Source organism: Cinclus cinclus, chromosome 17 (genome assembly GCF_963662255.1).
Source record: "Cinclus cinclus chromosome 17, bCinCin1.1, whole genome shotgun sequence".
Lineage (NCBI taxonomy): Eukaryota > Metazoa > Chordata > Aves > Passeriformes > Cinclidae > Cinclus > Cinclus cinclus.
Genome location: NC_085062.1, coordinates 797549 through 820484, shown reverse-complemented (window position 1 = coordinate 820484; position 22936 = coordinate 797549). Strand labels below are relative to the sequence as shown.

Here is a 22936-nt window from a genome sequence, read left to right as displayed (position 1 = left end):
AACACGATCCATAACTAACACAACGAGCACGGGTTCCAAACTGAGCTCCAACCTCTAATAGGGGTGCAAATGCAAAGTGCACTGCACGTTCCACAGCTCTGGATAACACTCCACAGCTACACTCCAGACCGCTCCCTGGGCTGCGACTTGCCGAGCTGGGGTGTGCTGGTAGAGGTGCAGCACTGCAGGCTCCCATCGCGGGGAGGAATGAATGAATCACATCACACACTCCCCTGGAGCCCAGAATATCCAGGGAACACACAGACAGCTCTGCATGGAATCCCACAGCTCAGCTCCTGTCCTGTCAGACACGACACCCACAGACACAAGGCATCCCAAACACCCAAACTCTTCCTCTGGCACGGACGCCAGCAGAAACTTCCAAAAGAGATCTGAGGCACACCAGCAATTCCAGAGAGCTGTGCCACTGATGTATCTGCACAATGAGAGCTGTGCAGAAAATAATGCAAATGTCCAGGGAACTCGGCCTTGTTCCAGCACCTGGAATTTATTAGGATTGGTTTTGTGATTTAGAAGTGTGTTACATAATTCCCTCAACCTTCTGGTCCACGCTTTGTTGTGTGTTGATTTGGATGTGACAGATTGATTTTTTTCATCCAAAACATGGGAATTTCCCAAGTCTCAAGAGCAACAGGCATATTTCTATAGCCTCAGCTCATATTTGAAGTCATCCACTCAACTTTCCAACTCTCTCAGTAATTAGTATTACTTCTTACAGGATTTTCTCCAAGGGAAAAAAAAAAAATCAACAGAACCATTAGAGATATTTTCATAAGACACACTTTTGCATTTAATATTAGATTTTTAACAGACAGGAGATTACTCGCTTGCTGTCTCTTGTAACAGAAAGGAAACTGGTTTTATCCCACTGGAATTGTTATTTTGAGCCTCTGGGCTACCAAAGGTTTAAGAACTACAGTGCTAAGTACCACAAACACAGAGCAAGCATAACGATGATGAATCCTGAAGGTTCTTAAGGGAAATAATTATTTCTCAAATTTAAAATTGTATTTATTACACTGGGTAGCAGCAGGGTAAAAATACAGACACTAAATATGAATGAGGTTATCCAGAGTATTGGAAACATCCTTTAGCTGTTTCAACAGCAGGCAGAAAGAAGGGCCTCTGCTCTGCAAGAAGGTGACAGAAATAGCCCAGGACACCTGCACATCCCCAGCAAGAGAGGACAGAATTCCCAGCACAGCCTTGAATTCCCTGCCTTTTCTGTAACTGGCTGCTGTCAGAAAACTCCTTCACCTCAAAGTTTGTTTCCCTTAAATTATCTGATCCCCAGTTCTTCATGCCAAGAACTCTCAATGGAAGGAGATTCAGCCCCTAATGTTATGTTAGAGGAGTCCCCCTCCTAGAGCCAAAGGCCATCCCCCCTTTGCAGTGCTTTCTGCAAGTTTTGTTTTCAAATGAATGAGTCTCAAACCAACAGGTGGCAACGGTGGCTAATAATGCCTTGATCTAACAATTGGTTGTTATTTCATCTCCTTCCTTTTGATCTGATTCAAGATGATAACCATAAACATTTTTCTAGTGTATTAGCACTGAGTAGAATGATTTCAAGAAAGAGTCTGCATTTCTTGCTAAATAAAATAGTTTTCTTTTTTAAGAAATGGGAAAAGTGGGTCAGAGTGTAAAATAATAATGCACTGAGGCTTGGTTCAGACAAATTCATTTTGCCTCAATATCTCAAGGGGTTCTCTCTCTGAGGGCACATTGAAGCTTTAATATGAGAAATAGAGGTTTGTGACTAATTGCCTTCAAATAGAGGAATACAAACATGACTTCTGAGACGTTCAGTGCTTTCACATTATCACAACAGACAAATTCCTGGAAGCCTGGGGGTTTCTAATAACACAGGAAGGGAACAGAAAAACCCAAAGTGTACACAGCATGAAAGTCTAAACTACTCAGGGTAAATATGCTTACAGCTGATCATTGCCCATGTGCCTCAGAAGCAGAACTGGAGTTCAGCTGGGCTGTGTCAGAATTAAATGAACATATTCTATCTGCCCAACAACAGGGATCTCAACGGATTACATAGCACCAACAATGCTCAGTGAACACACAGATTTTTAGGGCTTAATAATTACTCTCAAAAAGCAATTTTGGAGCCACATAAAAGTGTCACCTTTATCCCTCCCCTCCTGTTTCCCTCAATAATAAAACCAGGATTAAAAAATGGATAGGAGGAATCTTTTTTGCTTAGACTTCACATCAACAAATAATGCATTAGGTTGCCACCAAAATCCCCAGACATCCAACGTAGCCCAGCCCTTCACCCACTGACCCTGCTCAGCTCTGAAAACATCACTCTTGACTATATTCCATTCTGAAAGTCTGATTTCTGCAATCTCTTTCTTGCTTTTATTCCATCGTGACAAAGTGAAGTTCACATGATTCCCACGGGACGTGATATGACAAAATGCAAGGAGATTTTTTAACTGTATCACATGCTCTTTTCTCTCATTTCAGAGTAGAAATTTCTTTTTCCAAGCAATAACTCATTTCTAGGTGACAAAGTCATGTGAGCACATGAGAGTAAGGAAAAAATTAACAGTGATCTAAAACATTAAACTACTTTTATGAAGCATTTTGATGAACAGCAGCAAGAGACAGAGTGTAATTATTGTGGCCATTAGGCTGTTATTTATGTTAAATTTGTTGCTCTTGTTGGCTTCAGAAGTGTTTTAGGATTACAACACTCTTGGGAGTCCATCAAATGTACTGGCATGTGCAACAAGTGAGAGAGTGAGGCAATAGCTCACTGCATTTACAACGTGAAAATGTTTAATATCTGCATGTGAAAATGAGAGAAACAGGGCACTAAGGACAATGGCATAAATGCAATAGATAGAAAATATTCTGTAGGAAAATCAAAGGCCATGTTGCCATACATTTTCCTGTCCCCTGTTATTATTTAATGGCAAGTGAATTTCTTCAGTTATAAAAGTGTTAAGAAAATGAAGCACTGAAATACAGTACCATGAACAAATGAGACCTGCAGGAATAAATGCAGGATACAGCCCAGAAAATCCTGTTACTGTCTCTCACTGTGTCCACGTTCCCACAAACTGATTTAGCCACTTGTAGCTCAAACTGAAAATCAGCTTCTCTGACAGCAGCATCTGGTTTCAGGCAGCACAAAGCAGCAACTCCTTCAGTGCTGCAGAACTGAGGAGGAAAAGCATCAAAACAAATTCTGTCCTTGCTACATTTCCAGAAAAAGGGAAAGGAAATTGCTGAGCCAAGCTTATCCATTATATAATTGAAATACTTCTGGTGATAGGCAGGAAATGGTCATTAAGGTTCTACTGAGAGATGGCCAAGCTTTGTCTAGAATGATTTTGTACTTGATTGAATCAGTGGCTTTGTTCCTGCCACTGGCACAGAGAACAGTAATAGAGTGGGAATAACAAACATTTTTACCCAAAACCATAAACCTGACAGGAATGTTGTGAGAGGATCATGACACCCATTAGCAGCACATCAGAACATCTTGCCTAAAGTCTCCACAGCAGCTGTGGATAGAGGGAAATGCTGTCAGTCGTGTTCTGCACATGAGGAAATCCCGAAAAATCTTCATCTCCAGCCACCCCAAGGATTTTCCAGGCCCATCCGCTGGCACTCTGCCAGTCCAGCAGCAGTCAGGGGAGGCACAGACAGGAACCCAGATCTTTCACCTGTGCCTGTCCCTCCTCCAGTCATCCCTGGCACAGCAGAGATGCCCCATCTCAGCTACAGTGAGAAGCAGCACTAACCCAAGGAAATACTCGGGAAATGCAGGACTGCTTGATCTCACCTCCCTGTTCCATTCACCTCTTTGCACGAGGAATTAACAGGAATAAAACCAGCCAGCTTCTGAAGGACAGAAGTGAAGGATGACACAGATTAGGATGCATCTCCCTGGCTCAGCCAGGGTTTGAAGGGTTTCCCCAGTCCCATTTCTGCTCCCTCTTTAATTCCCACACCAATTCTCTTTGCTCGTTTGGTCACTGCTGGCAGGAGATGGGTGGAAGATGGATGCTTCACGGGGAAGAACAGCAGTGCTCTACAGATGCTACAAGCAGTAAACCCATCTAATGATCTCCTGGGTCAGGATTTAGAGTGTTACAAAATTATTACTGCCTGAGAATGAAATTAGAAGAATTGGGGAGAACTTTCTAATTGCTTCCCCATTAATCTGGAACACTGTCGTAATAAGCCAGGCACGAGAACTTCAAATCATATTTGACAGATGGGCTTAATTAGTTATTCTCAGACAGAATCATAATATTTGCTGTTAATATTCATCTGAAAACACCCTGCTGGCTGTGATAATATTTATATGTTAATCCTGTTACGATAAGCTGCCGGTGCCAGAACCTCTCCAAACAAATGATGGATATATTTCCAACCCTGAGAAGGAGAAGCTCTGGCATTCTGCTCTGGTTTGTCACTTGCACAAGTGCCTCCTTAAGCCGTGAAATTACACTTGTCACACTGAGTTAGCTTTATTAGCACTATTTTCTGATCCATGTAAAACTATCAGGAACACAAAGGTACTGAATCTGCAGTTAATTAACACTGCCACCTTTGCACCCATGTGATCAGACCTCTGCTTTCTAGGAGAAATTAAAGAATAAGCAGAGTTTGTGTAATTTCTAAATTAACTAAAAAAAATTTGATAAGGGACATAAATATTTATCTGTTACCCACTGTTCCTATTTGGTGACATCAAGCATGTCAATATACAGATAAAATGATTTCCCAAAAACCATAGAGCACATGCCACTCTCTTTCCCCATGCAATGCTTGATCTTACTTCTTAAAACACACAGCTGAACAGATCTGACTGAAGTTAATGAGGAAAACAATACACTGGGTAATGCATTGCAAATATTTTGCACTCGTTTACAAAGAGGGAGGAAGAAGAAGTTCTCAAAAGGGAGAAAACCAGAAAATGTCAGCTGGGAACTCAAAGGAACAAATCAAACCAGGAGTTACAGGACAGGTACACACATACCCTGTCCTCCCTGGATTTTCTTTCTAGCAAGACCTGTGCATGAGCTCAGATTTCTTTTAATAAACATCCAGCAATGTTTATACTCAGCATGTGCAAGCACACAGAATCCACAACCACTGCATGAGAGATGACACAATCATTTATTTTTTGTGTACCAGGGGTCATTTTAAAGGATTGCCACTGGATGATGAATAGTGAAGGGAAGTTAAGTTGCCAAAATTCAATTCCCCCATGAGGCTGCTTTGTATTTTCCTGCTGAGGAAGAGAAATCAGGCAAATGCACTCTATGGGCCCAACGAGATAAAGTGTGATGGAAAAGTCATCTGCAGTAATCTCAGATTTTGATCCAATGCCCATTTCAGTCAATGAAAATATTCATGCTTCCCTCCAGTTGCTTTGAACGGGGATTTTAAGGAATCTGTCCTCGGCACAGGAAGATTCCACCTTGGCACACACACACACACACACACACACACACACACACAGGTTTCTGCTTTGCCCAGTGACACTCAGTCAGGTCTATGACAATATATGCTTTAGATGAGGAAAATTCAGCGTACAGCAGCAAAGGAATTGTGCAGAATCTGAGTTGTTATGAGGAGAAAGTGATTGCTGCCATGATTCCAAAGGGAAGTCCTTCCCTTCCTCTTTCTTTTCCATACATGAAGATTGCAAGGAGATGAAACTTCCTGATTATTAGGTTCAGAAGGTATTTGCTTAAATATCATAAACCACATAACAAATCCCCAAACTCTACTGGATTTTGAACAATTTCACATGTGAATCACACACGTAATGTGGGAAGTTTTCTAACAGCACTGCTAACCACAAAGCAAATCCACTCAGGTCCTTGTAAATGTGTTCTTGACTTGTAGTTCCAGAAGCAATGAGCAACAAGCAGCACATTATATAAAAACATATTCATTAAACCAAAAAGTTGTGATTAAAAAGGAACATCCACCTGCCAGATAAAGGCATTTTAAGACAGGTCAATGTTGCAGAATGGGAATGGAAAACAGAAAACCTATTTCCTTCTGTAGATCAAAAATTCATATAAATCTCACCATGAACATCATCATTGCACAGTCAGAAATGACCAGAACAACACCAAGAAAAAAAACCCAACAAATAAAGGAAAAGAACTCAACCCACCAAGAAAACCCCAAGTAAAATTAATAAACCAAACCAAAAAAAAAATCCACCACAAACAGCCATATAAAGACCCCCCACTATAACGTGTGGCATCAAATAATTAGAAAAAATAATTTAACTAGCCACAATCAAATGTGAAGATATGAAACAAGTTCTTCTAAATAATTTGTGACAACAGTATTTCCTTTCTTAGTCCTAGCACTAGGACTGAGTCACATTTGTGTGGTGGACTGTGCAAAACAAAGAAGCGTTTCCTCGTGCACCATAGGAGAATGGATTAAAACCACTGCAATGTTTTGAGAAGGACAAGGAGCCACGAGTTACGAGGAGAAGGCTGCTGGACATGACCTACCTGTTCTCAGCAGCAGCTTTCCTCTGGCACAGCACCACAGCTGGTGCATATTTCCCAGTGGAATCCACACTCTCTCTGATGTCCCACAGGTAGGGGCTGCTGGCTCTCACGCTGAAAACGTTCACACCTCTCTTCACCTTGGCCCTAGGACAGCAAGAAGATATTTCACCAATTACACAGCAAATGTCAGCTCCATCTACTCCTAGTTCCATCATTGTGTTCTCATTGCTGCCCCACAGAAAATGCCACCACTCGTTAAGAGTTCAAGCAGGAAAAGGAAAGGAGATGAGAGAATTAATTAAGACTTTCATATTTTGAAGAAATGATGTCCAGACAGAAATCTGACTGAACTAATGGTAATTACAGCTTTAGTCATAGCTGGATTGAAGGGCAGGGAGGTTCTGGAGCAGGCTCCTCGCTCCTGCTCTGCCCTCACCCACACTGTGGGCACCACTGGCCATGGAAAGGCTCTCTCCTGGCTATGAGTTATTGCATTGGAGCAGAAAGTCACATTTTTGGTGTAAAAAGAAGGGAGTTGGGTGCTGGAGCGAAGAGCCATTGCTAGGCTTCATTATAAGCAAGATCTGCCCTTTCTCTCCTCCCTCTCTGGATTACCCAAAGATGACAATCCTTATCTTTGCTCTTATCTTCATCACCTTTTTGAGTCCACAAAATTTTCTTCAGGTATTGTTGGGTTTAATTGTCCTGTCAGTTCTGAACTTAAAAATAGTTGTTTTTAAAAATTCTTATTTTTCCTAAAGCAATAGATTTTTCTGGAGCTCTGTTTCCATGTATGAGAGGTCAAACAACAGAAAAGCCATATGGCAAACTGGACTGGCTCCTACTGACAGGCACTTTTTATTCTCATGTGCTAGCATAATACTTCTGCAGCTGCATGTTAAAAGAATAACCAGAATTAAAACTAGAATTTCTTAACCACGGGTGGAGAACAGGAACTTTATGTGGAGAGAGATGCACTTTGAAATATCTGTTTCAATTCCTCTCATGAGGTGTGGCATTTTTTAATTCTGCTTCTCTCTATAATAAATAAACCTCAGGGCATTACTGAATTACCCCACATCTTTAAATATAATGTTGGCCAAATTACTGAATTAGGAGTCTCTGGTGGTGTTAACTTCTTGCTCCTGAATGTGTTTACAAGAAATCCATTGTGGTCAAGCCTCATCTGTGAGGTGTCAGGAAATGACAGTTTAATTGTATTTGCTTAAAATCTCATACACCAAAGCCATTCGGTGCCATGGCAAGCTCTCAGGTCTGGGCAGAAACCCCGAGAGGAACGTGAGGTTTTTGTCTGAACAGCTGCTGCCACGCAGAGATGCAAACTGCAGTGAAGCAGCCCTGTCAGCTCTGCCCCCGCGTGCAACTGCTCAGCAAAGCTTTGAAGGACAAGATCCACACAGATGTTTTCAGAATAAAATCCAAAGGATTCTTTCAACTGGCTTGAACAAAAAGGATTCTGTCTCCTTTCTTCCACCACTAACTCAATAGCAGTGGCTGCAATTTCCTCAGCACACCTGGAGAATAAATACACGGAGCCTGCCAATTTTGTGCAAGTTCCCCTACGCTAATTTCCCAAGATGAGTTTTAAGCAGGTGCAGTCACTGCTGCCAGAGCAGACATCCCTCAGGACAAGAGAGCAGCGGTCAAAGCAGAGTGCAAACTGAGCTACATTTCTGATGCCTCAGAGAGGGAGGTACAAAAAGGCCAGAGAATTGGGTGAAACATTTCTCAGCACGTGTCTTTAGCCATTCCTAGGGACTGGCACCTGGTCCTGCCCTCCTGCTCCAGCTCAAGGGAGGAAAACTGCTGGCCACAGCTCAGACCAGGGACAGAGAGATGATCCATGCTGCACAGGTGGGGCTGGGGGGCTCAGGTCCTGTGCAGGTAATTTGTGATTAAGGCACTCCTCCCCACCTGGAGCCCCCTAACACAGCTGAAGGTGCCACTGGGGGCTCTGCGTGGCTGAGCTGAGCTGAGGGCTTTGGGAAGTCCCGGGCTGGATGGAGCTGAGCTGATCTCCAGCACTGGCTGTGCCAGCTGAGAGTCAGGGGCTGCTGTCATTTCACACGGCCTGGAGCTCCTGCTGCCAGCCTGGCCCCCCAGCTCTGTGCCAGTGGATTGTGTTGACTGCACAGCAGCTATGCTTTTACACATTTTTATTAACAAAACTGGCATGGAACCAAGAAAAACAGCCTTAGACCATAGCAGGGTCTACCTTGCTCAGCTGGCACACCTGCAATACCTGTACTGTAATTGAAAAGCTGTGCAGGATCTCAGGGCTGCTCAGCAAACAGATACACACTGAAAACTGAAGAAAATTGCATTGTAAAAAGCTTTTAAAACTATAGAAAAAAATAAGTGTACAAACATGGACACACAGCTGATGCCATCCTCTTATTTTCTGTCTGGATTCCTTTAAATGCCAGGTGAGGAGGTAAGCCAGACAAACAGACACAAAACCAGTAGGACAAGCCGAGTGTGTTTGTCCTTGGCATTCACTTTATCCAACGACAAACTGCCACCCTCTACTGACTTCTAATGCTTCAAAACAAATGTAGATCCTTGAGGTAAATGCAGTCTATGGATCAGGATTTCTCAGAAGAGATAAGGTTTCATTTCCTCATCTGTGAACTGCTCCAATCCCCTGATTTTATGAGAACAGTAACACAGGTTTGCTGTTTTCTAGAGATTTTGAGGTTAGGAACTAATTCTGAGGAATCAGATTAATATCCTTCTATAATTAGCACAGAAACTTCAATTCCTTGATCCCAGGAAATGTTTTTTTCCTCCACTGCTGTGTTTTCCACTGTTGGGCAGTTGCAGAATTCTATTCTCTCCCTTTACAGTGGCAGCAGCACTTTGCAATTACCCAAGAATGAGCTGGGTGAAACAGGGTCAGTAACAACTGAAGGTGTGTTTTCTGTCAACAGATAAAACTGAGCACACCTGAGGTGAGAGCTCAGTGCCTTTCTTGCCACTGTGATGTCTGGAATGGCCTGGCTGTCCCTGGGCACACCAGGCTTTGACCCCTCAGCTGCTCCTCAGGCAGCCTCTCTGTTCAGCCTGACATTTCCCAGCTTTTCCATCTATTTGCTCTCAGTTAACAAACTAAGTACAACACGTTGTAGGCTTGCTCAAAACACCAAGGCTGGGCTGCAGCAAGTGGAGCCCTTGGAGTGTTTTGTTCCCATCACTTCACTTTGGGCAGAGGAGGAAGGGAAGGACAGAAACATTTGGATCGTGGCTCGTTTGAGGTTGTTGTTTCTTTTCAAACAAGGAACCCGTCCAACTAAACACCTTCCTGGTTGTTATTTACCTCTGGATCACTGCTCACACATCACTTACCCAGGCTCCCGAGCAGCTCAGCCCTCGCACCAAATCAATCACAACAAACAAAGCCCTTGGGAACCCACATCCCTGAAAAGTTGTCACTGCTGACAGGGTACAAATCAAGGGAAGGGAGAAGCAAAGAAAAACCACAGAAGGAACTCCCAGAATCAATACATCACAACTGAAATCAAGGAAATGCAGTACCTAAGTGCATAAAGATAGCGATTCCCAATTCTATCCCGTGACCCACTAAACGCTGTGTTTACTCCAGTCATGGCAGAGGCTGCAACTCCAATGAAAATGCAGGACACGTCCCCTCTGATTTATCAGTGTCTGCTTGAGCATGGCCCAGTCTCTGCTGTTTACACCAGTTAGCACTCAGCTTTCAGCCCCTGCCATTGCTGCAGGCTGGGAACGGCTGAGAAACTGGTACTGAAGTGTTGGGCAAAGCGTAAGAGCTGGTGAGAAACCCTGGTTCCACAGAGAGCAGCTGGGTGCCAGGGACAATGCCACCAGGTGTGGGCTCCAGGGACCACGGGGACAGGGACAGGTCACACACACACACACACAGAGACAGGACACACACACAGCCTGGGGACAGGGACAGGACACACACACACAGGGACAGAGACAGGTCACACACACAGCCCTAGGGACAGGACACACACACAGCCTGGGGACAGGGACAGGACACACACACAGGGACAGAGACAGGTCACACACACAGCCCTAGGGACAGGACACACACACAGCCTGGGGACAGGGACAGGACACACACACAGGGACAGAGACAGGTCACACACACAGCCCTAGGGACAGGGACAGGTCACACACACAGCCTGGGGACAGGGACAGGACACACACACACAGGGACAGAGACAGGTCACACACACAGCCCTAGGGACAGGACACACACACAGCCTGGGGACAGGGACAGGACACACACACAGGGACAGAGACAGGTCACACACACAGCCCTAGGGACAGGGACAGGACACACACACAGCCTGGGGACAGGGACAGGACATCAGAGCCAGGGACGTGCAGCACACGGACACCCTGCCCCAGGCTGGACATCCTGCCTAGGTCGGGCTCCTTCCACACCTCCCTCTGCCAGTGCCCTGCATGCAGCACACCACTGTCACGCCAGTACCACACCAGTATCACAGAAATATCACACCAGTATCACAGAAGTACCATACCAGTATCACACACCCCTTTCCAAGCAGGCAATCTGACCCCTGAATAGCTCTAAATAAAGATGCTTTAGACCCGTGACACTGAAGCTGTTTTTCATTACTCTAAGTGCTTGGGGCAAAGATCTGTGGGAACTTTTCATGGTCCTTCTGAGAAAGAGAGCTGCTTTTAACATCAAAGGAGAAAAAGAAAAGGGAGGCTGTTAACACCCTGCTCCCGCTGGCTGTCATCTTGTCACCAGTGGGGAGAAGGTGGCAGAGAAATTGTGTGCAGAAGGGGCATTTCTGAGAGCTCCTGGGCACCTACCAGACATCACAGTGGCCTCTGAGTTTGCCTTGTCACTGCACCTCCCCAAAGCATTTCAGAAATAACTAGAAGGGGCTTCTATTTCTGTTTGTGTTCAGTGTTTTCCTGGTGGCCAGAGCCTGACCTTAACCCAGCACTGGAGAGAGCAGAGTAGTGCAGGATGGCAGAGCCTTCCCTTTGCCTACAGCCTCCTCCTCCTCCTCCTCCTCCTCTGGGCAGCAGGGCTGGGAGCAGGGGGCTGGGGAGATCCTTTCCCCCCACCAGCCCATCTCAGACCAAAGACAGCAAAACGGGAGCAGAAATGGATCTGACCACAGCTTCTCATGGCATGAAACAAAGAAATCAGGTCAAGTTTTATTCACTGCAGAGTCAAATGCACTGATGTAAGTCAGCAGAACACTCCCTGCCCAAAACCCTATAGGTGTTCCCACCCTACCCTGCAAATTCCCAACATCTCTCATTGCCCTGAGCCCATTCTGGATGAGGACAATGCCACGGGTTGCTCCTCACACGGGCTCTTTCCAGTGACATCCCCTCCTGATCCAAGAACAAACTGCTGCTCTTGGAGTTGCAAACATCCTGTCTGTCCTCCCTGAGCCTGGAAGGGGCTGAAAAGCAAAACCCGCCACCCTCCAGACACCAAGCAGGAGCTGGCAGACTCCCTCAGGGTCCTTCTGAAGACCAGAATTAAATGTCATGCTTGAAAATCAGGGGGTGTGGGGCCAGATGCTACCATGGGATCTAAAATCAAGACAGCAATTGTGGCATGACTAAGCTGTAGATGCGCTCACAGAATTCCCTGGGAGCTGTCTCTTGCTGGCATGTAAGTGCAGAATGATCCCTGTTAATGCTGTGAGTACATTAAATGCAGACATCTCTGCAGGATCTCAGGCCATTCTGGAGATGTAGGTTGCTTAAATGAGGCCGTTTGGTAGCAGAACACTTCGGTCTGACATTTACATCTCATGTTTCACTGCCTGCACACAACCTCCTCCCCTCCCTGAGGCCTCTGTGCTCAAAGAATCATATCCAAAAGCACGAAAATACCACAAAACAACGGCAAACAGCAACAAGTGTTCTGGCTTTACTTCAGGACAGAGTTTCTTTTGAATTCTGGAGTGCCAGAACTGAAGGTGATATGGGATAGCAGGTTTGTGGATGCCAAGGAAGCTGGTAAGATGATGAACAGCACTGGAATGGGAATGAGGGATGCTACAGAGCTCACCAGACTCAACAACAGCTAAGGGTGGAGCGTGAAGCCAGGACTCACAGCGAAATCAGAAGCCAGAGGTAATCCAGTGCACAGCCAGCCCTCTGTCTTTCCAGTCTCCCTGAGAAACCATCCCTGGGCCAAAATCTATTCCCATTCCAGAAGCCCTCAGCAGGTCAGACCAAGCTAACCATTCCACAGCATGAGGAGGGCTGGCTGGAATTTGTGCTCCCAGGATTTCCATTTCCAATTTTATGTACAGCATTAGGGGGATGCTAAATTTATGCACTTTAAGGTCATACTCTTCTTTTGCCTCCCTCTGCAGTTTCATTGCTTTTTATGGCTGCAGCTAACATAGGGCAGAATTTGAGCCTGAAAGAGGCTCTTTGAACATCAGTCAAAAATAAAACGTGTCTGTCATTGAGAAAACGGGCACAACTCAGCCCCTTTTTGTCAGACTTCAGGCATGTTTGCTGTGAGCACATGAAAACCAAGTGCACAAAAGCTGCCTGGATCTGTATCTACCATGAACCCCTGAGGAAATTTAGACCATTAAACGCAAAAATTATTTCCCCATAAGGAAGAAACCTTTAAAGTTGAAACTCTTTCGGTGGAAGAAACAGTATCTGAGAAGGGCCCATTTAGACCAACTGTTCTGGAAGTGGCTGAAGCGAATTGCACCTCTCTCAGTTCAGCAGGAAAGGCAGAACACAAAAAACAGGTCATGTGGTAAGACACTCCAGACCAACCATCTGAACGGCTGGCTTTAATTCCATAATTAATTTTGGCATGCCTTATAAAAGGTAGGATTTGGATGCCATGATTTAATCTGCAGAGCTGGCTTCTGCAAGGCTTTTTTTGGTTCTGCTCTCCCCATTGAATACTAGATGTACAAACCAGTGTTGTCAGTTGTTTTCAGAGAAGATACCTCGAAGTTTCTTCAGGTTACACTAATAGTTCCACTGATTGAAAATCCACAGCAGAGGAGAATGGGGAGTCCCTGAGATGCTGATGGAGTTAGAATAATTTATGGAGAGCGGTCTAGCACAACAGAAGCTATTTAAAGCTGTATGATATAGCCACAAACTCTTATTAAGGTCTGTGGTTTTCAGCCCTGTGAGACAGAAACCAGTTATCATTATGCATCACCATGAAAGCAGATTAAAATTAAATCAATCTGTTTATCTATGGGCTTGCAATGCAGCTTTTCCAAAGCATAACACATTCTCCACCTAATTAACATTTCAGGAGGAAAACCCATTCCACACGGACACCAAGCCACCGTCATTCAAAGGAGATATTACAAAAACATAGCCAAGGTGGACTTCTAATGCAATTTAATTAGTGAAAGGGCACAAGGCCTATTCAGGCTTCAGAAACCGAACTGTGCATACCAGGAGTTAAATAAAATAGATTTGTCTGTAACATGTATCTCATGGGTCGCCAAAAATTGCCTGTTGTGGTTGAAGTGTGTGTGCAGGCACACGGGTGCAGATACCTGCATACATGCACACATGACACATCCAGATTTTACTCCTGTGCCTTTCAAACAAAGTCCTTGTTAAAAACATGTTTTGCAAGATGTAAAACACACAAATCTCTGGAGAGCCAAAAGGAAAGGATGCATACAAATCGATTTAAAGCTGAAACAAATACAGAGTCTGCAGCTCTGACCTCTATTTACTCACCAAACAAGGCAGCAGAGGGCCACATCCTCAGTGGGAAACAGAATTAAATCTTTTTTCAGAAAGACTCTGACTGAGGTGAAGCTCAGGAAGCAGACCTCCAGAGATACTCAAGCCAAGAACAGCCCTGTGTGTCCCACAGGGAGCCAGCAGGAACCCTCCTGGGACTGCCAAGGTCAGGAACAGGATTTTCACAAACAGCCTGGCTGCTGCCCTCTCCTGCTCCTGCATCCCTGGGCTGCTCAGGATGCTCCAGGCAGGAGGAGGAGGAGGGAGATCATCTTCCCCTGCAGGACAGAGCTCTGGGCACCACTGAGCAGCCAGAGCACAGCAAATCATTTCTGTATTCAAGGCTGTGCAGGAAGGTGTTTGCTTACAAAAATGAAAGGCAAAGATAAATAGTGCTGCCTGCTGATTTAAAGTGGTTGGGAGCCCCATGGACTGCTTCAAAGCACTGTTTCCAAAATAAATGCAAAAAATATTATGTAGGGTCTGAAATCTTTCTAAATTGCTTGTACGAAAGCGAACAATGCAGCACATCCCTTTTATTCCTGGCCAAACAGCAGCAAAGCTGCTAACAGCACAGCTTGTGCAACCAGCAATTTTTTTAAATTAGACTTAGATTTAAGAAAAGACAGGAAAAACAAAGCACAGTACAGGGCACTCTGTGCAGTGAAAACAAAGTGCCATCTGCCCCATTTCACAGGTGACAAACACGTTCTGAGCCAGCACAGCACAAGCAGCATGGCAGGGAAGCTGGTGCTGGACAGCCCCAGAGAACCCTGCAGCCTCATCACGAGATGAGTGCACCATGGATTAGCCAGCCCTGTGCTGCAGGAGTGGGAAAGAGAACAGAATAAAAAACCAAGAGCTCCAGGACACTTCTCTGTGTTTGTGTGTATGTATATACATTTCTGCTGAGTGGGAAAGCAACAAGCAGGGAAATTCTTATGATTCACTTGAACTGGCTGAGAACACTGAGCACAGAAAAAGAGCGGGGGGGGGGGGGGGGAATGGTGAAATGTGCACCACGGGTCTTCCAAAAGGTTGCAGAAATAGGAACAGACCTTTATATTCTCTATACAGACCAAGAAGCAATGGGGATGGCCAAAACAATTCTTTGGTTTTATCTGAAAAGCAGTGCCTGGTACAGGGCCTCTTGCTTTGAGGGCACACAATAAGGCCATTTTTTGAGGGATGCAGATTATCCTTCAGGCCAATGACTTTTTCACAAGACTTGAATGGAGGGATGTTGCTGATAATCAAAACTAGAGGAATTTTGACTCATCAAGCAGCCACCACCCCAAGTCCCCCAGCTCCCTGATGCTCAGTGACAAAGAGTGTCATCTTAAAGTGCATCTTAAAGCAAGTGCTTCTAGCTGAGCCTAAAATGTATCAGCAAGCACAGACAACATAAAGAACCTCCACAAGTGTTCCTGTCCTCTGCTCAAGTGGAGTGGCTGAACCCAACAGATGCTCTCCCCAGGGCCCCTCCCTGAACCTGCCCCTCCAAAACTTCACACCTGGGAACTCCCAGCACCCCTGGGCAATGGGCTGCTGCTGCTGGAGGCGACCTGAAAAACGTCCTTTACTAGAGAGTTAATCTCAAACTCCAGCAGCAGGACAGGTCTGAGGTATTTCCAAGCCACATCCTCATGCAGAACGAGGCAGCAGCATTGCTGAGAGCAGAAGGAACATTGCTCCACAGCACTAATGAAGAGCCATCAGCAAAAACCAGTTAGCTCTGTTCCCTAGCAACTTCTCACAGCTGCAGATAAAATCATCTTCTGGACATCACAGAAACTGTGAGCGCTTAGTTCTCTTTCACAGGAATTCTCTCATCCTCTGCTGTGTGCAGCTCCCTCCAGGAGGTGACACAGGAGCCCTGACAGCACTTGGACATTTACATCAGCTTGGCCCAAATGTGGAACCCACACAAATGTGTGTGCCGTGCCTGTCCTTCACTCAATGACATGCATGTCAGATGTTCAAACAGCAGCATCTGAGACACGGAAATCCATGGAACTGCTGCAAAAATCCTGAGCCTGCAACAGCCTTTCCTACAAAGGCACTTCCTCCCTCCTGGGAGCACTTCCACTGGTTCCTGATGACATTATTTAAGGTTTACAGCACCAGGGCTGCAGTAAGGAGAATGGAAAGAAGCATATAAATAAAGGGTGCAGATTCTTCAATGGAGGAAAAAAAGCTTGAACTGCTCCAAAGAGTTGCTGTTGGCATAAAATAGATATTCACTGAGCAATTCAAATAGGAATTTTTGCATATACATAAAATCCAGGCTGAACACTGTAGCCCTATAGTGCCACATTTAACCACCTTTCTGTCATCTGCACGAGTGGCCACCAAAGCAACATTTGCTAAATAGCAGCAAGGAGTTCTGCTGCAGGCAAAGCCTAACAGCTCAATGAAGCCACTGATGCAGAAGGGAGTTCAATTAATATAAAAATGACACTGCTCAGAATGATCCTGTGCCCTGAATGTAGGGCAGTGTTGTCAGTACCCAGCTGCAGCAGTGACTCCAGTGCATGCCAAAGCACACTTATGGTTATGATTTCATCTTGGAAGAGCCACAGGAGAAGGCTTGGCTGACCCAAACAAGCAGCAGAGATCACTTGCAGTAACACAAAACCCTGCCTGTTGATTGCTCTCCAAGACTGTGCAGAAACACAAAGGCAGCTGGTAATCCTCTCCACATATAAATCCCGAAAAAACAATAACTACATCTCCTCTCAGCCTCAGACTTCGTGCATATCCTTGGACTGCTTTATTCTATTTGTGCATTTCAATGTAAGAAAGATGAGAAGGAGTGAGAGGCTTCTTGTCCCAGCACACAATTGTTCCAAGGAGCCTCCTGTGGGATTCAGATGGGTGAGGATCTGTCCTTCATCAGTGCTCAAAGTTAAACACCATCAGACAGAAGACGGGAACTTAAAACTGAGCAAGAATTCAAGTGCACATGAATTTTTCTTCTCTTTTGTATTAAAATCTTGTAGCCTTGGACACCAGCTTTAATTCATCAAAATCTTAGGCACCAATTTGCTCTATTAAAAATAGAGGGGTTTAAAAGTTTTAATGAGCAGACGTGCAGGAATGTTACTTGTGGCAAGGACTGACATCTTCTACTTCTGCAGCAAAAGACCAGTAGCAATCAGCCAAAAACATTAACACTAAATCATTTGCTGGATCTTAAAATTTTCTAGGGAAAAGTGACCACTAAACAGTTGTTTTTGAAAGGAAAAATGTTGCATCCCTGGCTGCCTGCTGCTAGGACAAAATCCACTAGAGAATCAAAGCTGTTTTAGCAGGCAATTGAAGCATCACCACAACAGCTGGATAATGAAGTGATGAGAGCCATGGAACACGAGGCTGAAGAAGCCACGATGGGGAGAGAAAAACTGCAGAGAAGAATCCAACTCAAGTTTATCAAACGCTGACTTTCCCCTCGTTCTTTGAGCTCCAAGGAACGTGAGCCACGGTTCCAGGTGTGCCCCATTAAATCCCCACCTTCCCTGGAAGGTGCCACTGGCAGCAGAGCCTCTGTGAACATTGCATCCTCCTTTCTGAGCCGTGCTCTGGTTTGCCTGCTCTGCTCTGGGACATTCTGTGTGCCCTGCTCTCATCGGTCTCTGCAGGAGCCCAGCCCAGCCCTGGACCCAGTGCCACATCACTGCTGCTCAGGCTGGCAGAACACAAACCTGTGGGTGTTTTCATAACTGGGTTAAAACTCACAATACTGAAAAACCTACAAAACCGACCCGAGCCTTCTGAGAGACAGACGGAAGCTAACACCATGCTGATGTGGCCACCAACAGCACTCTCACCTTTCGGACTGTTTGAGTGGGTTTGGGGTTTTTAATGAGTTTAAGACAGAGGAGAGGCATCACAAAGAACACTTTCCCAGCTGTAGCTGGAATTTCTCCTGCACAAAACATGCGCACAGTGCTATTGCTCTGAAAACACTGTTTTATTCCCAAATTGCAGAGAGGCAAAGGATCAATCAACAAACAGGGCACTGAGGAAGCCAGCCCACGGTTCACAGTGAAATGAGTGACGCTCTGGAGTGTTCTGCACGCTGCTTATGTCCACAGCAGCTCCCTTTGAAGCCCCGTTCCAAGCCCACACCAAAGGTGGCTCTGTGAGCATCACGAGGCCTTTGAACAGCAGCCCCAGCTCCGGGCACATTAGAGAGACACTAATTAAACAGCAGCCCCTGCCATCAGCCCCAGTGCCAGCAAACTGCTGATGACACGCCACACGTGCTGCCAGCAAAGAGCAAAACCAGCCACAAAAACAACCAGCCCTGGGAGGGACTGACAGCTCACTGGAGAGTTGAAATCCGGATTTAAATCTGTTCTTCATCAGATGATGGGGTGGGGACAAAGAGCCCCGAGCCTGGGGACCCCAAGGTGACAATGCAGAGTTGCTGAAGGTCAATGTGGGGCTGGGGGAACCAAGGTGTTTGTGCACAGGCTGTTCTAAATTGGAAAAAGCAAACATCAGTCTCCTCTGTGTGGCTACAGAGGTTCTCTTGGAACTGTCTTTGCCAGGAAACACAGAGAACACAGTGTAATAAATGTTATTCAAAACCCCCAACCTTTCTTGTTGGCTTTAGTGCTGGTGATGAAATACCTCTGGTTTACTGTCAATCTATTGCTTGCACTTAAGAGAGAGAAAACAAATGTATTGAAAAGGAAAGATGCCACGGATAAATATTTTAGTAATCTCAGGAAAAAACCTGTCATATTACAAGGATTACAGTCCATTAGGACTGTATAAAATCCAAAGCAAAGCTCATAATTCAGCCGTATCTCAGTGACAAAAACCTCCTAATGTATTTTAGGAATCCCTATTTGCTAACATTGAAAACATATTTGAGAGCTACTTGTTCTAACAGGGCTAATTTGGGGGAAACCACCTTAAATCCAGCAGTCACTGACATCTTATCCTCCTCTGTTCAGTCCATGGGGATGGGGAGTGTGGGAACAGCTTCCTTTGGAGAGGATTCTCCTCCTTTTTTGGTGTTTTGGGAGCACTTTGGTTGAGAGCAGAGCAGGGCTGGCTGGAGCAGCAGCTGCTGGGGCACACAGGTACACCTGTGCCAGAGCAGCACCAAAATGCACCGGGCAGAGACACAAAGGGTTATCTGCAACAGCACAAAGGGCAATAAATCAGCCCCAAGGTTTTCTGCTAAATAAAGAAATTCTTCCTCTTCCAAAAATATCTGCCTGGTAGTCTGGGAGTGACTGCTAGAGGAGATTTACTAAAATGGCACACACCGAAAAAGAAAAGTAGGAAAAAATAAATCTGACAGGCCCTCCTGAAGGCTAATTTGAAGCCCTTCCCTCTAGGAAGCAGAGTTTCTGACAGAGCCATCACTGCACACGTGCATGTTCTGCACAGCACAGGGGCTGCACTAATTAACTTTCATTCCACCTGCCTGGGAAATCCACTCTGAAGGGAGGAGAAGCCAGGACAGCACTGGGGAATCCAGGCAGGGCTGTCAGGAAATCCTACCTGTACCAGCAGCTCTGGTGGGTGAAGCTGCAATGAATTACCTGATGTCAAATGTTCATTAAGTTTGTCCTTGAAGCAGAGCAAAGTTAGACTGAAATGTGTAAAGTGGGTCACTGGGTGTGACACTCCTTATCAGAGCATTATCAGATTTGGTTAGCACTGACTGCTCAGTGCCATGGCACTGCCTTGAGATGTGCTCTGCTCAGAACAGGGAACTAATTAAAACTGAAGCTGCTACTCAGAGTGGTGATGCAGGATAAGACTATTACCTGCTGAACACTGAAGATGGCTAAATGCAACATCAGACAAAACTGAAATTTATACCAAAAGATCATTTAAAGAAACAGAATGCAATTTAAAATAAGACTTTAGCTCATTATTTCAATAATTCCTATGTCTCATTCAAAGTCAAAAGGAAACACGGTCTTCAAAATGTTATTTGCAGCACATACTCAAACTAATGATAATAGAGCAATATGGGAGAGTCACATTTTCAAATGCTCATCCATCTCCAACACAGCTGCAAAGTGTGCCTATTTAGCCCATGATATAATAGGATATTTTGGTTCTGAATAATTGGACTTGAGCAAACAAGAGAGTCAGAGGGAAGGAAAAAAATACTTAGAATTCAGAATTTCCTAGATTTTACCCATGCTCAGAGACTGAGGGCACAAATTCCATGTGGACTTTAAAAAGCTCTTCTGCACGCCCTCTCCAAATTACTGTGTCTATGCAAATTGCCAGCTCTCATCTGCACTGTCTGATTTGAATGAAATTGGGTATAAGTCAGCTCAGAATTAATTCCAGCAAGATACTTTCAATGTTCTTCTTACAAATTCCTTGTTCTGTGAAGTCACTTTGAAAGCAAAGACGCTGCGAGTCCCATCAGGGTCCTGGACTGGCAGAGGTCACAGATGAGGTTTCAGCAAGCCAAGAGGCACAGGGAGAGCTCATGAGCTGGGGAGGGGATTTGGGAGCTGCTGGAACTGCTGCACTCACCCCCTCACCCTGCTCTCCTGATGCTGTTGGCCTTTTTGATGGCACCATAGCAGAGAACTTCCCCTGAGCTGGAGCACAAGGAGCAGAGAACACGAGCTCTGCTATCCCCAGTATGCCACGTTCCTGTAACAATGCCATCACTCACTTCTGGGGGAAAAAAGGAGCTACTGGGATCACTTTGCTACATCCCATGCCAAGCCAAGCAAGTGACGGGGACAGGGACGTAAAGCAGGGTGGCAGCAAAGCTCTGAGGAAAAGGGCACTTCTGTGCTGCTCCTTGAAAAGAAAGATTTACAGAAAGACGAAATGATCTGCACCATCCTGGAAAAGCAATGCCAGGAAGGTCTGGGTGAGGCCATGCCCATTGCTCCTGGTCTGCACAATAAATCATTTATTATGTCTATTTGTCAGTTCAGGATTCCTAGACAGGTAGTAAAAAAATATGTGAAATTATTTATTCAAGGTTGGGAACACTTTCAACATCCATAATACGTCTCAAAATAAGCCATGTTACTTCCAGAACATACTTTGTTTTCATAAAATTCCTGAACAATTTAACAGAGGTTTATAATTGATCTTATAAATTTCCCATGGAAACAGGAGACACCCTTTATTTTTAAACCCTAAGAGGCACCACATCTGTTACCTTTCTTAAGGGACTAAAGCTCCCCATAATTCTCTCAACAAAATAAAGACTCTGTGCTGTGGTTTGCTTTACCTGAGCTCACCTGGCACCCGCAGATCTCTCTCTCCCCTCCCAGGCAGCTCCATCTCTCCTGAGCCACAGGATGTTCTGGAGGGCTTTGGACTCACTGGAAGAGTCCCTGGACTGCCTGCACTTGACACAGCAGAGAAAAGAACCTGTTCCAACACCATTCTCCAACCCTGCCTGCACTGCTAGCAGATCATTAAAAACAGGACTTTGCCATGTAGTTACTAATGAGTGCTCAGTAAAGATAAGTACAGCTTCTGACAGTGCAAGGTGGTTTGTCATTTGCATCAGATAAAAAGCAGGGTGTACTCAGGGTACACAAAGGAACAGAGAGGAGATGGCACTCTGCCTATCACGGATAAGCATTTTGTTATCCTGAAATTATCGTCACTTCACCAAACTACTCTTTCCCTTTATAAACCTCTTTTTAAATTCTCTATCACTAAGTAGAAGAACTCCAAACTTGGGTTGTGCTTCAAAGACACCATTTATGAATATCAGAATACAAACAACAGTGACTAATTTAATTCTGACACGTAAGTAGGAGCTTTTGGGGATTCCAGGGATCTCTGGTATAGCAGTTATTTGTACTGCTGTGATGTATTTGATCAACTCAGCCCCCACTTAGCCTGATTTGTTGTGGAGGTTTATACTGCACACTGCCATTCTGAAGAGTGCTATTGTTGATAGCATTTTCCAAGTTGTCTCTGTCAAACTGTAGGGTACGCATTCATACATTTTTCTCAACTATTTTTAAATATTTGAAAATATTTCTCATTTAAAAAGATGTGCTGACATGCTGAAAAGAAAAGCCTGTGTATCCAGCTCCTCACTTCCTGCAAATGCTGGCTCTGCCAGGCAGAGCAGTCAGCTCCTGGCCCTTTCCCTGCAGACACTCAACACCACAAAGTCCCCGTGTGAACCCCATTCCCAGCTCTGCCATCCTCACCTCGAGATTTACCTTCACCTTTTCCAGAACCCAATTTCAGGAGCTCCTCAACACCAGGAGAGCACAGCTCCATGAACAGCTGGCTCTGGCTGCAAAGGCAGGAGGTGCTGGAAAACACTCTGACTACATCAGCCATGAATTAGGAAGGAAAAAAAGAAAAAACCAATGCCAAGGCACAATCCAAAGCACAAGCACTCAGCTGCAGCCCCCATCAGAGCCCTGCTGTCTGGGTTCAGCTCTCCCCCCACGGCTCCAGCTGCAAGGTGTGTGGCTGCCTGGCACACAACCAGGTGTCATTTTCTACCTGCCTGCAGCACCGTTCTCCTCTCCCCAGTCTATATTAGGATGTGAGGCAATCACTTCTTTTGGCTTAACAGCTTCAGTTTGCAGCTCCAAAGGAATAGAGAGCATTTCTGACACATACTGAAGTCGTTTATTGGCATTGAAATACATACA

General features: G+C 45.1%; 1 protein-coding gene across 2 annotated transcripts in view; it reads right to left on the bottom strand.

Annotated features, from left to right (window-relative positions):
* The window catches only part of LOC134050882 (transmembrane protein 132D-like), a 190390-nt gene that overhangs the window by 109259 nt on the left and 58195 nt on the right, over window positions 1-22936 (bottom strand). The window contains exons 2-3 of one of the 2 annotated variants that reach the window (XM_062504291.1): window positions 6554-6683; window positions 6505-6521 (exon numbers count right to left, since the gene is read on the bottom strand). In XM_062504291.1, the coding sequence (XP_062360275.1) occupies window positions 6505-6521; window positions 6554-6683 (147 nt within the window). The other variant, XM_062504289.1, reaches the window with a different exon arrangement.